This window comes from Balaenoptera ricei, chromosome 4 (genome assembly GCF_028023285.1).
Source record: "Balaenoptera ricei isolate mBalRic1 chromosome 4, mBalRic1.hap2, whole genome shotgun sequence".
Classification (NCBI taxonomy): Eukaryota; Metazoa; Chordata; class Mammalia; order Artiodactyla; family Balaenopteridae; genus Balaenoptera; species Balaenoptera ricei.
Genome location: NC_082642.1, coordinates 20932567 through 20951007, shown reverse-complemented (window position 1 = coordinate 20951007; position 18441 = coordinate 20932567). Strand labels below are relative to the sequence as shown.

The window sequence follows — 18441 nt, the reverse complement described above, 5'->3', positions numbered from 1 at the left end:
TTAGTACCAATGTGACTATAATCCAGATAAAGTCCACACCCTAGGTACAGCAGGTGCAATTCCTAAGGCCCAAGATTCAAAGATGACATTATGGCATGGTTTACTGACAGCTCTGTGAAATTAAAGGCAGATGAGGTCTGCTGGGTTGCAGCTACCATCTGAACCAGTAAATGGCCATCTTTTGACTATCAGGTGTGGGCATTCCAATAGGTCAAGCTCTGCACTGTGGTAATGGCAGTGCAGGCCACCTCTACTACCATTCCTTGATACATTTTTCACCAACAAATGGGCTGTTGCCAATGACTTAGCCATCTGGTCAGGCAAATGGCAACTAAAAGACTGGACTATTAATGGATCCCCCATATGGGGAAAAGAACTATGGCAGCAGCTTGCTCCCTGGGAAGAAAAAAACATATGTCACTTATGCAGATACTCATGGCAAAGGACCTTTTCTTTATTTTTAAATTTTTATTGAAGTAAAATTGGTTTGTAATTATTACTTTCAGGTGTACAATATACTGATTCAGCATTTTATAGATTTATCCACCATTTAAAGTTATAAAATATTGGCTCTATTTCCTATGTTGTACAGTACATCCTTATAACTTATTTATTTTATACATAGTACTTTGTACCTCTTAATCCCTACCCCTATCCTGGACCTCCCCACAGGTAACCACTAGTTTGTTCCCTATATCTGTAAGTCTGTTTGTTTTGTTATATTCATTCATTTCATTTTTTAGATATAACATATAAGGTGAAAATGCAGAATTTGTCTTTCTCTGTCTGACTTATTTCACTAAGCATAATACCCTCCAGGTCCATCCGTGTTGTTGCAAATGGCAAAATATCATTCTATTATATGGTTGAGTAATCTTCCATTGTATGTATGTATGTATGTGTGTGTGTGTGTATATATATATATATATATATATATATATATACACACACACACACATACAATGTATATATACCAAATCTTCTGTATCCATTCATCTGTTGATGAACACTTAGGTTTCTTCCATATCTTGGCTATTGTAGATAATGCTGTTACGAACACTGGAATGCACATATCTTTTCAAATTAGTGTTTTCATTTTCTTTTGACATAAAACTAGGAGTAGAATTGCTACATCACATGGTAGTTCTATTTTTAGTTTTTTTGAGAAACCTTCATACCGTTTTTCATAGTGACTGTACCAATTTACATTCCCACCAACAGTGTATAAGGGTTTCATTTTCTCCACATCCTTGACAACATTTGCTACTTGTGGTATTTTTGATGACATCCATTTTGACAGGCGTGAGGTGATATCTCACTGTGGTTTTGATTTGCATTTCTATGGTGATTAGCAATGTTGAGCATCCTTTCATGTGCTTGTTTGCCATCTGTATGCCTTCTTTGGAAAAATGCATACAAACAGCTCATGCAGCTCAATATCCAAAAAACAAACAACCCAGTCACAAAATGGGTGGAAGATGTAAATAGACATTTCTCCAAAGAAAACATACAGAGGGCTAAAAAGCACATGAAAAGATAGTCTGCCCATGCTCTTCTGCCCATTTTAAAATCAGGTTGTTTGGTTTTTTGATATTGAGTTGTATGAGCTGTTTATATATTTTGGATATTAACCCCTTATCTGCCATATCATTTGCAAATATTTTCTCCCATTCAGTAGGTTGTCTTTTCATTCTGTTGATGGTTTCCTTTGCTTAAAAGATTTGCAAAAGCTTTTAAGTTTAATTAGGTCCCATTTGTTTATTTTTGCTTTTGTTTCCTTTGCCTTAGGAGACAGATCCAAAAAAATACTGCTACAATTTATGTCAAAGAGTGTCCTGCCTGCCTGTGTTTTCGTCTAGGAGTTTTATGGTTTCAGGTCTTACATTTGGGTCTTTAACCAATTTTGAGTTTATTTTTGTATACAGTGTGAAAAAATGTTCTAATTTCATTCTTTTACATGTAGCTGTCCAGTTTTCCCAAACCACTTATTGAAGAGACTGGATCTTCTCCATTGTATAGTCTTGCCTCCTTTGTTGTAGATTGACTATATGTGCATGGGCTTATTTTTGGGCTCTCTATTCTGTCCCATTGATCTATGTGTCTGGTTTTGTGCTAGTACCATACTGTTTTGATTACTGTAGCTTTGTAGTGTAGTCTGAAGTCAGGAGGCATGATACCTCCAGCTTTGTTCTTTTTTGTAAAGATTGCTCTGGCTATTCAGGGTCTTCTGTGATTCCATATATGTTTTAGGATTATTTGTTCTAGTTATGTGATAAATGTCATGGGTATTTTGATAGGGACTGCAATCTGAAGATTGTTTTGGGTAGTATAGCCATTTAAACAATATTAATTTTTCCAATCCAAGAACAAGGGATATCTTTTCATTTTTTTGTATCATCTTCAGTTATCTTCATCAATGTTTTATAGTTTTCAGAGTATAGGTCTTCCATCTTGCTTAAGCTTATTCCTAGGTATCTTATTCTTTTTAATGCAATTTTAAAAAGTTTTTATTCGAGTACAGTTGATTTACAATGTTGTGTTAGTTTCAGGTGTAGAACAAAGTGAATGTTATAAACATATATCCACTCTGTTTTTAGATTCTTTTCTCATATAGTCCGTTATAGAGTATTGAGTATAGTTCCCTGTACTATACAGTAGGTCATTATTAGTTATCTATTTTATATATAGTAGTGTGTATATGTCAATCCCAGTCTTCCAATTTATCCCTCCCCCCCCTTACCCCCTGGTAACCATAAGTTTATTTTCTACATCTGTAACTCTATTTCTGTTTTGTAGGTAAGCTCATTTGTACCCTTTTTTAGAGTCCACATATAAATGATATCATATGATACTTGTCTTTCTCTGTCTGACTTACTTCACTCAGTATGGCAATCTCTAGGTCCGTCTATGTTGCTGCAAATGGCATTATTTTGTTCTTTTTTATGGCTGAGTAATATTCCATTGTATATATGTACCACATCTTCTTTATCCATTCCTCTGTCGATGGACATTTAGGTTGCTTCCATGTCCTGATTACTGTAAATAGTGCTGCAATGAACACTGGGGTGCATGTATCTTTTCAAATTATGGTTTTCTCTGGATATATGCCCAGGAGTGGGATTGCTGGATCATATGGTAGCTCTATTTTTAGTTTTTTAAGGAACCTTCATACTGTTCTCCACAGTGGATGTACCAGTTTACATTCCCACCAACAGTGTAGGAGGGTTCCCTTTTCTCCCTCTCCAGAATTTATTGTTTGTAGATTTTTTGATGATGGACATTCTGACCAGTATGAGGTGATACCTCACTGTAGTTTTGATTGCATTTCTCTATTAGTGATTTTGACTATCTTTTCATGTGCTTTTTAGCCCTCTGTATGTTTTCTTTGGAGAAATGTCTATTTACATCTTCCTTCCATTTTGTGACTGGGTTGTTTGTTTTTTGGATATTGAGCTGCATGAGCTGTTTGTATATTTTGGAGATTAATCCCTTGTTGGTTGTTTTGTTTGCAAATATTTTCTCCCATTCTGAGGGTTGTCTTTTCATCTTGTTTATGGTTTTGCACAGCCTTTGCTGTGCAAAAGCTTTTAAGTTTAATTAGGTCCCGTTTGTTTATTTTTGTTTTTATTTTCATTACTCTAGGAGGCGGATCGAAAAAGATGTTGCTGTGATTTATGTCAAAGAGTGTTCTGCCTGTTTTCCTCTAAGAGATTTATAGTATCTAATTTCATTCGTTTACATGTAGCTGTCCAGTTTTCCCAGCACCACTTATTGAAGAGATTGTCTTTTCTCCATTGTATATCCTTGCCTCCTTTGTCATAGATTAGGTGACCACAGGTGCATGGGTTTATCTCTGGACTTTCTACTCTGTTCCATTTGATGCAATTTTAAATGGGATTGTTTTTTTGCTTTTTCTTTCTGATAGTTCATTACTAGTATATAGAAAAGCAACAGATTCCTGTATATTAATCTTGTGTCCTGCAACTTTATTTAATTCATTTATTAGTTCTAATAGTATAATGGTGGACTTTTAGGGTTTTCTATATATAGTATCATGTTATCTGCAAACAGTGACAGTTTTACTTCTTCCTTTCCAATTTAGATGTCTTTTATTTCTTTTTCTTCTCTGATTGCCATGGCTAGGACTTCCAATACTATGTTAAATGGAAGTGGCAAGAATGAGCATTCTTGTCTTGTTTCTGATTTTAAAGGAAAAGCTTTCAGCTTTTCACCGTCGAGCATGATGTCAGCTGTGGGTTTGTCATAAATGGCCTTTATTATGTTTACATATGCTTCCTTGATATCAACTTTGATTAGAGTGTTTATCATGAACAGGTGTTGAAATTTGTCAAATGCCTTTTCTATGTCTATTGAAATGATGATGTGGTTGTAGTCTCCATTTTGTTAATGTGGTGTATTACATTGACTGATCTGTGGATATGAAACCATCCTTGTATCCCTATAGTAAATCCCAGTTGATCATGGTGTATGATTCTTTTTATATATTGTTGAATTAGGTTTGCTAATATTTTGTTGAGAATTTCTGCACGTATATTCATCAGAGATATTGGTCTGTAATTTTCTTTTTTTTTTGTAATATCTTCATCTGGTTTTGGTATCAGGGTAATGGTGGCCTCGTGGAATGAATTCGGAAGTGTTCTTCAATTTTTTGGAATAGTTTGAGGATAGATAGTAGCTCTTCTTTACATGTTTGGTAGAATTCCTCTGTGAAGCCATGAGGTCTTGGACTTTTATTTGCTGGGAGTTTTTTTTATTACTAATTCAATTTCACTACTAGTGACTGGTCTGCTCAGATTATTTCTTCCAGATTCAGTCTTGGAAAAGTGTACATTTCTAGAAATTTACTCATTTTTTTCTAGGTTTCCAATTTGTTGGCATATAACCGTTCATAATATTCTCTTATGAGGTTTTTGTATCTCTGTAACATCGGTTGTAATTTCTTCTCTTTCTTTTCTTATTTTGTTTATTTGGGTTCTCTTTTTTTCTTAACGAGCCTAGCTAAAGGCTTATCAATTTTGTTTATGCTTGCAAAAAACTAGCTCTTGATTTCATTGATCTTTTCTATTGTCTTTTTTGGGGGGGGTCTCTATTTTTATATTTCCTCTCTGATCTTTATTATTTCCTTCCTCCTGCTGACTTTGGGCTTTGTTCTAACTCCTTCAGATGGTAGGTTAGGTTGTTTATTTGAGATTTTTCTTGTTTCTTGTAGGCCTGTATCACTATAAACTTCCCTCTGAGAGCTGCATTTCTGCATCCCATAGATTTTGGCAAGTTGTATTTTTATTTTCATTTGTCTTGAGGTATTTTCTGATTTCCTCTTTAATTTCTTCATTGACTTTTTTTGTTCTTTTTTTAGTAGCATGTTTTTGTGAAGGACCACATGCTTGTGTTTGTAAAGGAAATTTTAAAATAAAAACATAAATGGAACTCGTGTCAATCAAGTTTGTGCCCCGTGGGCTGCAACAATTGCCTGGTGGGTACATCTATGGAAAAAGGAGTTCACTTCAGATGCAAAAATGGGCCAGAGCCCAAGAGATAACCCAGAAGTCTAAGGATGTAGTACAATCTTGTGATTCTTGTCAGTATACTCAAATCATCCAGAGAGAAGAACTAGGACATATTAACCAAGGACTGGGACTCGCCTGGATCTGGCAGATTGTTCACATCAAACCCCTGACCACCAGCCACAGGCAAAGATGATGCCTCACTACCATAACACCTAGTCAGGGTATTGTATAGCTACTCCAGTCTGGCATGTGGATGCTGAAACTACCATAGCTATCCTTGAATAAAACTTATGTCATATTTTTGGATACCCCATGGGACTTCACTCTGACCAAGGAACATCCTTCACTGCCCAAGCAAGACAACAATGGGCACACTCTCAGGGACTACGGCTACTAAACACTCCAGTGCAAGGAAAACAGGCACTGCAACACACGTTGGGAAATACTGAGTTTGGTTGTGGTGGAAGTGGCCTAGGCAGCCATGTGCTTAGGCTGTGCCTGCAAAATCACAATCTCAACATGTCATTCTTTCTTCTTCTTTTTTCCCATTGGAGTGTACGTCTTTGGGGTGATCTGCAGTTCTGCCTACCACTGTACCCCAGACAGGGCCCCTTGACTCTAGTGTGGATGTGATACTTACCTTGGGGAACCTCCCTCCTATGGGATACCACAAAGGTGGGAGATGAAATCAAGGAGTATCAGGGTGCTAGCTAGGGTCCTTCTAGTAGTGCTGGGCACACTGACCCTTTCAATCAGGTGGGTGACGTTAACAGACATGTCAAGTTTGTGCAGTCCTTCCCTAGACTGGCCAACTGAGGCCAAAAAGTTTGTGCCAAGCCACAAAGGCACTGGGTGCCCACAGAGGAGGTAACATCAGGCTTGAGTTGCAATACCAGGGCAGCTAGTATCACAAGCAGTAGACCAGAGTAGCTCTGGCCTGAGAAGATTCATGAAGTGGGAGAGGAGTAGAAACATTAATCTTTCCTCTTCTCATTCCTACAGAATCATCTGCTGTGCCTGTTACAACAACAGCCATAGTCAGAGGAGGCAAACTTAAACAATGCTGGGATTTGTCATCACAGAATGAATTCCTTCTCGTTCCGCATTCCCACTGTAATGGCCTGGCTGACACAAAACTGCTCAGAACTTCAAGTTGTCAATGGGTCAAATAGCTGGGTCACTCCTTTGATACAGGCCCAGATGCAGGCATGCTCTGGAGTCCCTTACTTTAATATTTCCTATGATGTGACAGAAAAAAACCCCTGTACAAGAATGCTTATTACTGATCTACACTAACATTTTGGACTTGGATGCCCAGTATGTAACTTTTCTCTCCCTGCACCCATATGGTAAAAGCAAGCCAAGTCTGTATATAACTGGACTAGCCAGCGTTATCAGAACAAAATCCCTGACATGTGTCCCCTGCACCCTTCTGGGTTATGTATTTCTCTGTGGACCCCAATGGGCAATAGAATGTCTGCCTCCAGGGGAAGGATTGCTGCCTCAGAGTTCTAAGGCTGACTGTCCATGTCAGCAACTGCAGAGAGGGCTGAAAAGGACCCCTTCTGCTGTCGTACTACAAAGTGGCTCACAGTATCCTCCTGGGAAAACAAACTAACCACTGGTTTCATTCTGCTATCCAAATTCTAATACTGGGAATAGGTATGCAGGCCCTAGAAAAAAATGGTGTACAGCCTGTCCCCAACCATGGCAGAAATAGCTAACACTACTGTCCAAGCCATCCAAGCCAATGAGACTCACTGAACTCACTAGTCAAGGTGGTGATGGATAAGTAAATAGCCCTCAATTACCTGCTGGCAGAACAAGGTGGTGTTTGTGTTATTGTCAGCATTTCTTACTGTGTATACGTCAACAATTTGGGGAAGTTGAAAACTGAGCTGATGAACATCCATGCTCAGGAGAGATGGTTATCAGCTGTACATGCGCAGTCTCCCCAAACTCACAATTTGACCTCTTTAGCTGGCTTAATCCACGTTGAAGACCACCCTCTAGGGAGGCTTGACTGTCTTCCTGGGTCTGGCTCTCCTAACAGGCCTGGTAAAGTGCTGTTTCCTAATGACAGGGAGGCTCTATGAGCACTCCACATCCAAACAGATTGTTCTGGGACCCTGGTGAACCCAATTCCGCCTTCAAGTTTGGGGTGGGTGATTTGACATGCTTTATCTACCATGTCAGTGGTCGAGCAGGGGTGAGGGGTAGACTGTTGGGAAAGGCAGTCTCCTGTACACAGTGTTTTGACCCACACTTGGCTGCACAGGAAGAGGCCTTGGGTCTGGAATACTTCCTTATCAAGTGATAAGAGTCTTCATGGACTGTGCTGGGTTTATCACTTTGTGTGGGAATATCATTCCCGTTTTAGACTCAATGTGTCTTCTTTTGTTCTGCTTAAGTGTGTGCATCATATGGCACCTGGCCAACCCCACTATTAAATCTGTCCCCTGAGAGGACAGAATAGGATCCTTAGTTCTGTGGCACAAGAGGGGTGCATGCAGGGCAACTGCTCTGTGTTGACTGCTGGACCATGGGGGACTGACACTACTGAAGCTAATCTTGCTCTGTCCCTTCTCCATATGAGTAAAGCATTGTTCCATCCAATGCTTGACTGTGTTGTGTTTTCCTTGGTGATCAGTATGCAGTGGGCAAAGAATTTGAACTTCTACTTCTAGTGACAGGCAACAGATGTCATTTGCTTGACATATACAGAGCTAAAAGGTTTTTGGTAAACTTAAGAGAAACAGAATATGGGATGAGTGAACACAAAGGTGAGGAAATGAAATGGACTAACTGAAAATAAATCCCACCCAAGCACTCAGAGATTTTGATATAAGCAATCAAGCATTTGCAAGAAAGTAGAAGAACTGTACACATAAGCTAAAAGCAAAGAACAGTACAGTCATATTTACAAACTGGAAAGGACAAAGAAAGGTAATCTAGTGTCATGAGCATAAATACAAAAAGAGAGTAAGATACTTAGTGCAGAGCACAGAGATTACTAAAGCTGTATTTAAATTAGACCTATTCTGTGTCACCCTCAATGTCAGAACTAAAACCAGTGGGTAGGAATTTAGAAGTAAGTTTTGGTCAACAGAAAGATAAACTGAATTTCTAATAACTCCTTTAGCTGTTAGAGCTAACAGCTGTCTGTCTTTCTAATGACCAAAATTTAATACTTTAGAACTTACACAAATTGGCAGTATGAAAAATGTTTGTCTTATTTATAGGAGGGTAGACTAGGTTATAACCTCTAATATTCTAAAATCAAGACAGAAAGAATATCAAATCATTATGTTACATACTTTAACACAATGTTCAATTATATCTCAACAAAAATGGAAAAATGCAATTGATAATTAAAATGTAATTTTTTTAAAAATGAGAAGAAATTTTATCAGCCCATTTGAAAATGCACAGGATGAGTCTGAAGACAGAGGCTACAGCCTATACAATGAACACTTTCAACCAGATGATTAAAAGGAGAGAAAGGAAATTACTTTAGTCTTCAGAGTAAAAAAGTACAAGGTGATCAGAAAGGGAATGACAAAAAGGAAAGCTTAGAAATAAATATTTAATACACTCTTTTCTAAGTAAAGCAATTGGAGATCACAGGAGGTTTACAAAATCATCCTATCGAAAACACTACTCCTTAAATCATTTTATCAACAATGTATAAGAGAAACCTACCTCTTCCTTTATCTGGACAGAGGATTTCTACAGACACACACAGTTTAGCGATTTGTTTTAAATTGATGTTTGTTTATTTTTTGATAAGCCACATCAAATCGGTGTTTTCCCCAGAATTTGTGGACATACATAAGTTCTGTTAAAACTGGTAATTGTTACTGTTATTGAAATTCAGTAGAATACTCTATTAGGGAGGTGAGGAGAGGAGGAAAACTGGTATGGTAGTAGTAGAGAATAAAAATGAAAGACTTTAAACTTATTCCTACTAAAAAGCTTGTCTGCTTGGATTTAGTAGTGTGGATATGACTGCACGAGGGCACAAGGTGTAATTCTAATATCTCTCACACCAGTAAAATGTAACTGGATGCATCTGAGATGAGGCTTAGATGTAAAGGTCCCCAGTACCACATGAGGATTGGAAAAAGAAAACAAAATCGAGTTTGGGATTTATTACTGTAGACAAAAGAATCTGAATTGCTAGGGAAAATAAATATTCAGGAAAAAATTCACTATGTACATACTAACTGGATTTTCCTTCAAATGAGGTGGGAAATAAGAATCCCTTTTAATCCTCAATTAAAAATTAGTCACTGAAATTGACCAACCAACTTATGATGATCTCCCTACACCCTGAACTCTCTTTTATAGCAAAAATGGCCTATAAAATTCCCTTGGGAACTTTCATTATAATTTATGTAATTCTGTGGTTTTCTTTGATAATACTTAGCACACTACTATTTAAAAAATAAATGCTCGGGGAACCGGATCAACACGGCGGAGGAGTAGGACGTGGAGCTCACCTTCTCCCCACAGATACATCAAAAATACATCTACGTGTGGAATGACTCTCACAGAACGTCTACTGAATGCTGGCAGAAGACTTCAGACTTCCAAAAGGGCAAGAAAATCTCCATGTAACTGGGCAGGGCAAAAGAAAAAGAGACAGAAAGGAATCGGGAATGGACCTGCACCTCTGGGAAGGAGCTGTGAAAAAGGAAAGGTTTCCGCACACTGGGAAGTCCCCTCAGTCCCTCTGTCCATTGGCGGGGACAGAGGGGTAGCTTCAGAGCCTTGGAGGAGAGCACAGCAACAGGTGTGTGGAGGGCAAAGCAGAGACAGACCTGCACAGGTCGATACTGACCGGCACTCCCCAGCCTGAGACGCTTATCCGCTTGCCCGCTGGGGCAGGTGGGGGCTGGGTACTGAGGCTTGGGCTTTGGAGGTCAGACCCCGGGGAGAGGACTGGGGTTGGCTGTGTGAACACAGCCTGAGGGGGTTAGGGTACAGGGCGCCACAACTGAGGGAGTCTGGGAAGAAGCCTGGGCCCACCAGAGGCAAGGGACCATTGTTGGGGGGCATGAGAGGAGAGGGGTGGGCCCGCCATAGGAGCTTCTTTCTCTGCATGCTCACAGGCAGCATGGCACTGCCTATATGAGCTCCAGGGGCGGGCGTGAGCCATGGCTGACATCTTGGACTCCAGAGGCAGGTGCGGAACGCTGCCATTGCTGCTGCCACTGCCAAGGATCCTGTGAGCAGGGGTGCAGATCACTGCCCTCACCTTCCCAGGAGCCAGCATGGCCCACCACTGCAGAGGGTCCCATGAACTGGGACCAACTTCCCCAGGAGTGTACACAGCCAACCACTGCTGATGAGGGCTCTGCAACCTGGTGCCAACCACTGCCCCCACCTCCACAGGGTGCGCAACACACCGCTGCCGCCTAGGGTCCCAAGATCTAGGGCCAACTTCCCCAGGGACACATGACATGCTGCCGCCATTGTGGAGAAACCTGCGACCAGGAGCCAACTGTTGCCCCCGCCTCCCTGGGAGCGTGCACCTGCACAACCCGATCAAGGGGATAACAGCCAGCACACGCTAAGAAAAAGACAGCAAGCATCCAAACCAAAAACAGCACTCATGTCAAAAAAATATTGAACCCACACAAGCTACACAGGGATTCTCCTGCTTATAAATAGCCCTCCAAGACCACAGTAGATAATTGTTTCTCCTGAACTCACAGAGTAAGAGAAATAGAAGCAAAATGAAAAAGCAGAGGAACCACTCTCAGTTAAAAGACCAAAAAAATTCCCCTGCAGGAACAAGGAAAAAGACCTCCTCAGTCTAATAGACACCGAGTTAAAAAAGGAGGTAATGAAAATACTGAAGGAATTAAGAAAGGCTATCAACAGAAAGGCAGATTACTGTAAAAAGAAACTTGAAACTACAAGGAGGAGCCAAGAAAAGTTAGAAAATTCATTTGCTGAGACGAAAGCTGAGCTCAAGTCAATGAACAGCAGAATGAATAATGCAGAAGAAAGAATAAGTGACCTGGAAGATAGACTAATGGAAATTACCCAATCAAAACAGAAGACAGAAAGCCAAATGAAAAAAAAAAATGAAAGCAATATAAGAGACCTATGGGATAATATAAAGCAGGCCAATCTATGCATAATAGGGATTCCAGAAGGAGAATAAAGAGAAAAGGGGATTGAAGATGTATTTGAAGAAATTATGGCTGAAAATTTCCCAAACTAAAAAAAGGAAACAGATATCCAGATACAGGAAGCACAGAGGGTCCCAAAGAAGATGAAGCCAAACAGACCTACACCAAGACATATTATAATAAAAATGGCAGAAGTTAAAGATAAAGAGAGGATTCTAAAGGCAGCAAGAGAAAAACCAAGAGTTCTTTACAAGGGAATCCCCATAAGACTATCAGCTGATTTCTCTACAGAAACACTGCAGGCCAGAAGGGCATACAAAATATATTCAAAGTCTTGAAAGAGAAAAATCTGCAACCTAGAATACTCTACTCAGCAAGATTATCATGTAGAATAGGAGGAGAAATACAGAATTTCTCAGACAAGCAAAAATTGAAAGAAAACAGCAATACTAAACTTATCCTGAAAGAAATATTGAAAGGTCATCTCTAAATAGAAAAGAAGCAGCAAGAAGAAATAGGAAGGAGGAAATCACAAGTGGAAAGTAAATCACTTAAATTAGCCAGTATACAGATCAAAAAGAAAAAAAAAACAACCTTATTTGTGAAAGCAATGATAAACACAAGGAACAGCATGGGATAAACATGAAGATGTAAAAAGGGACATGAAAATCATAAAATGTGGGGAAGGAGAGTAAGGAAATGCAGATTCTTTTTCTTTTTTTAAAATGTGTTTGAGCCTATATGACTACCAGTCTAAAGCAAGCATATATAGGAAGGGGTTAACATACTTGAAAAACAGGGCAACCACAAATGAAAAACATACAATAAATTCACAAAAACCTAAGCATAAAATAAAAGGAAATCATGAAACCACAAAAAGAAAAACAGAAAAAGAAAGGAACAAAGAAGAAACAAAGAATCAACTGGAAAACAAGGTTTTAAATGGCAATAAATATATACATATCAGTAATCACCTTAACTGTCAATGGACTGAATGCTCCAATCAAAAGACATAGAGTGGCAGACTGGATAGAAAAAACAAGAGTCTACAATATGCTGCCTACAAGAGACTCACCTTAGGGCAAAGGATACACACAGATTGAAAAAGAGGGGATGGTAAAAGATATTTCATGCAAACGGAAATGACAAGAAAGCAGGAGTTGCAATACTCATATCAGACAAAATAGACTTTAAAGCAAAGGTTATAAAGAAAGATAAAGAAGGACACTACATAATGATAAAAGAATCAATACAAGAAGATGATTTTATACTTATCAACATATATGTATCTAATATAGGATATGCACCTAATATAGCACCCCCGATACATAAAACAAATACTAACAGACATAAAGGGAGAAATTGATGGGAATACAATAGTAGGAGACTTTAACACCCCACTCACATCAATGGACAGGTTTTCCAGACAGAGAATAAACAAGGTAACAGAGGTCCTAAATGATACAACAGTTAAGACTTAATTGATAGTTTCAGGATACTACATCCAAAAACAACAACAACAACACCCCACAAAAAACAGAATATACATTCTTTTTGAGTGCACATAGAACATTCTCTAGGGCTGACCACATCCTAGGGCACAAAACTAACCTCAACAAATTTAAGAGTACAGAAATTATTTTAAGCATCGTCTCTGACCACAATGTCATGAAATTAGAAATCAACCACAGGAAAAGAAATGAGAAAAGAACAATTAGCTGGAGACTGAATAACATGCTACTAAAAAACCAATGGGTCAATGAGGAAATCAAAAAGGAAATTAAAATATACCTTGAGACAAACAACAATGAAAACACAACCATATAAAATCTATGAGACACAGCAAAAGCAGTTCTTAGAGGGAAGTTTATAGTGATATAGGCCTTCATCAAAAAACAAGAAAAATCTCAAGTAAACAACCTAACCTATCACCTAAAAGAATTAGAAAAAGAAGAACAAACAAAACCTAAAGTCAGCAGAAGGAAGGAAATAATAAAGATCAGGGAGGAAATAAATAAAATAGAGATTAAAAAAAAAGGAAAAAATCAACAAAACCAAGAGCTGGTTCTTTGAAAGGGTAAACAAAATTGACAAACCTCTAGCCAGGCTCACCAAGAAGGAAAAGAGAGAGAACCCAAATAAACAAAATGAGAAATGAAAAGGAAGAAATCTCAACTGATACCGCAGAAATACAAAAAACATAAGAGAATACTATGAACCATTATATGCTAACAAATTTGACAACTTAGAAGAAATGGATAACTTTCTAGAAACATACAGACCACCAAAACTGAATCAATAAGAAACAGATAATTTGAACAGATCAATCACTAGAAGTGAAATAGAATCTGTAATAAGAATACTTCCTACAAACAGAAGTCCAGGACCAGATGGCTTCACAGGTGAATTCTACCAAACATACAAAGAACTTACACTGATTCTTCTCAAACCCTTCCAAAAGACTGAAGAGGAGGTAACACTCCCAAAGACATTCTATGAAGCCACCATCACCCTGATACCAAAAGTAGACAAAGACACCACCAAAAAAGAAAATTACAGGCCAATATCTTTGATGAATATAGATGCAAAAATCCTCAGCAAAATATTAGCAAAAAGAATCCAACAACACATAAAAAAGATCATACACTATGACCAAGTGGGATTCATCCCAGGTTCACAAGGATGGTTCAACATATGCAAATCAATCAGTGCAATACACCACATTAACAAAAGAAAAGTCAAAAACCATATGATCATCTGAACAGATGCAGAAAAAGCATTTGACAAAATTCAACTTCCACTCATGATAAAAACTCTTACCAAAGTGGGAATAGAGGGAACATATCTCAACATAATTAAAGCCATTTATGAGAAACCCACAGCCAATATAATAATCAAGGATGAAAAGCTGAAAGCCTTCCCATTAAAATCTGGAACAAGACAAGGATGCCCACTCTCACCATTTCTTTTCAACACAGTATTGGAATTCCTAGCCACAGCAATTAGACAAGAAAAAGAAATAAAAGGTATCCAAATTGGAAGGGAAGAGGTAAAATTGTCACTATATGCAGATGACATACTATATACAGAAAACCCTAAGGACTCCACACAAAAACTACTAGATCTAACAAATAAATTCAGCAAAGTAGCAGGATAGAAGATTAACATTCAGAAATCAGTTGCATTCCTTTACACTAACAACGAAATATCAGAAAGGGAATGTAAACACCTTTTAAAATTGCACCCAAAAAAAAAAAAAATCTAGGAATAAACCTGACCAAGGAGGTGAAAGACTTATATGCTGAGAACTATAAAACATTGATAAAGGAAATAAAAGAGGATTCAAAGAAATGGAAAGATATCCCATGCTCTTGAATTGGAAGAATTAACATTGTTAAAATGGCAATACTACCCAAAGCATTCTACAGATTTAATGCCATCCTTATCAAATTACCCATGACATTTTTCACAAAACTAGAACAAATAATCCAAAAATTTATACGGAACCATAAAAGACCCAGAAGTGCTAGAGCCATCCTGAGGGAAAAAAACAAAGGCATAACTCCCCAGACTTCAGACAATGCTACAAAGCTACAGTAATCAAAACAGTGTGGTACTGGTACAAAAACAGGCATACGGATCAATGGAACAGAATAGAGAGCCTAGAAATAAACCACACACCTATGGTCAATTAATCTTTGACAAAGGAGGTAAGAATATACAAGGGGAAAAAGACAGTTTCTTCAGCAAATGGTGCTGGGAAAGTTGGACAGCTGATGTAAATCAATGAAGTTAGAACACACCCTCACACCATGCACAAAAATAAACTCAAAATGGCTTAAAGACTTAAACATAAGACAACATACCATAAAACTCCTAGAAGAGAGCATAGGCAAAACATCCTCTGACATAAATTGTACCAATGTTTTCTTAGGTCAGACTCCCAAGGCAATAGAAATAAAAACAAAAATAAACAAATGGGACCTAATCAAACTTGCAAGCTTTTGCACAGCAAAGGAAACCATAAAAAACAAAAACAAAAACGAAAGACCCACGGAATGGGAGAAAATATTTGCAAATGATGCAACAGACAAGGCTCAATCTCCAAAATATACAAAAAACTCATGCAACTCATCAACAAAAAAACAAATAACCCAACTGAAAAATGGGCAGAAGACCTTAATAGACATTTCTCCAAAGAAGACATACAGATGGCCAATAGGCACATGAAAAGATGCTCAACATCACTAATTATTAGACAAGTGCAAATCAAAACTACACTGAGGGGGCTTCCCTGGTGGCGCAGTGGTTGAGAATCTGCCTGCCAATGCAGGGGACACGGGTTCGAGCCCTGGTCTGGGAGGATCCCACATGCCGCGGAGCAACTAGGCCCGTGAGCCACAATTACTGAGCCTGCGCGTCTGGAGCCTGTGTTCCGCAACTAGAGAGGCCGCGATAGTGAGAGGCCCGCGCACCGTGATGAAGAGTGGCCCCCGCTCGCCGCAACTGGAGAAAGCCCTCGCGCAGAAACAAAGACCCAACACAGCCATAAATCAATCAATCAACCAATCAATCAATAATTAAAAAAAAAAAAAAACTACACTGAGGTACCACCTCACACCAGTCAGAATGGCCATCATTAAAAAGTCTACAAATAAATGCTGGAGAGGATGTGGAGAAAAGGGAACTCCTACACTGTTGGTGGGAATGTAAGCTGGTACAACCACTATGGAGAACAGTATGCAGGTTACTCAGAAAACTAAAAACAGATTTACCACATGATCCAGCAATCCTCCTCCTGGGAATATACCTGGACAACTATAATTCAAAAGATACATGCACCCCTATGTTCATAGCAGCACTGTTCACAATAGCCAAAACATGGAAACAACTTAAATGTCCATCGACAGAGAAATGGATAAAGAGGATGTAGTAAATATATACAATGGAATACTATTCAGCCACAAAAAGAACAAAATAATACCATTTGCAGCAACATGGATGCAACTAGAGAGTGCCATATTAAGTGAAGTCAGAAAGAGAAAGACAAATATATGATACCACTTACATGTGGAATCTAAAATATGGCACAAATGAACCTATCTACAAAACAGAAACAGACTCAAGTTGGGCAAGGAGAAGGATGGACTGGGAGTTTGGGATTGGTAGATGCAAACTATTACATTTAGAATGGATAAACAACAAGGTTCTAAGGTATAACACAGGGAACTATATTGAATATCCTGTGATAAACCATAATAGAAAATATAAAAAAAGAATGTATATATGTGTATAACTGAGTCACTTTACTGTACAGCAGAGATTGGCACAGCACTGTAAATCAACTATACATCAAAAAAAAATTTTTTTTAAATGCCAAACCTATAAAAAAAATAAATTGCTCTGAGCTCTCTAAAAAATCAATCAATCAATCAATAAGTAAAAAATGCTCCACAGGCTAATAATGGTAATATATAGAAAATAAGTCTTAGACTATTACCAAAATTGCTGTAAAAGTCTAAGAATATAATTGCATTTTAAAAGATAATATAAAAAAAAGATAAAATGTCTTCTAATAGTTATGATACTTTTAACAATTCGAATAATGGAATATAACATCTTTCAAAAGAAATCATTGTTAAGATTTCTTTTTTGTGTGTGAAAACCTGGCAATTCAAGTTATAGAATGTCAGGTCATTCACTATAAAAATTCCAGCAATTTATCATTCCTATCCTTGGTTATTTAAGGATTACATACTCAGGACTTAATAATGTGAGATTCCTTTTAAGTCAGAGCCTTTTCTAAGAGAGTGGAAGTAGAGACAGATTTTAAGACCAGATATTCTAGAATCCAACAAATCTATTCAACTCTGCTAAAACATTCTACTATGATATGACCTTAGAGAATTCAAAATAAGAAAGCTTATTTAGTTTCTATATATTAAGAGAAACAAGAAATCACTTTTGATTCCAAACTAGTAAAAAGATTATAATTAGCTTCTTGAGATACTACATTCTCTTAAAATTTAGATGTACCAGGTTGTCAACCTTGGTTTAAGAAAGCATTACAGGGGCTTCCCTGGTGGCGCAGTGGTTGAGAATCTGCCTGCCAATGCAGGGGACACAGGTTCGAGCCCTGGTCTGGGAAGATCCCACATGCCACGGAGCAACTGGGCCCGTGAGCCACAACTACTGAGCCTGCGCGTCTGGAGCCTGTGCTCCACAACAAGAGAGGCCGCGATAATGAGGCCCACGCACCACGATGAAGAGTGGCCCCCACTCGCCGCAACTAGAGAAAGCCCTCGCACAGAAACAAAGACCCAACACAGCCAAAAATAAATAAATAAATTAATTAATTAAAAAAAAAAAAAAAAAGAAAGCATTACAGCTAAGTAAGACACGGTTTTCACACATATGCTGATGTCTCAAGTTTCATCATGGCCACAAGTAAACAGTATTCAGCTGTATCATCTTAAATTTCCATATAATTATAACTCTTGAGAAAAACCAACCAATGCCATCTTAATTCCTAGCTTTCCAGTATTAATATTAGGACAAGTACATCTTCTATGAAAGTCGAGAACAGAGTAACTTACCCTGTCATGAAGAGTCCAGCCAACATATTTTAGGTAACTGTCATTTAGGAAGGCATCACTATACATTTTCATCCATACTCCAATTTCTTCAATACAAATGGCTCTAATCTCAGCAATAGCATCACTAGAGAAGGAATAAAAGAGACAAACCTCTGATTAATATCCAAAGCTAGA

The 18441-nt window shown here is 38.2% G+C and overlaps 1 protein-coding gene across 3 annotated transcripts in view; it reads right to left on the bottom strand.

Annotated features, from left to right (window-relative positions):
• The window catches only part of STAG1 (STAG1 cohesin complex component), a 433060-nt gene that overhangs the window by 106025 nt on the left and 308594 nt on the right, over positions 1-18441 (bottom strand). For all 3 annotated transcript variants that reach the window (XM_059920266.1, XM_059920267.1, XM_059920268.1), the window contains one exon: positions 18268-18391. In XM_059920266.1, coding sequence (XP_059776249.1) covers positions 18268-18391 — 124 coding nt within the window. The remainder of the gene's footprint in view (positions 1-18267; positions 18392-18441) is intronic.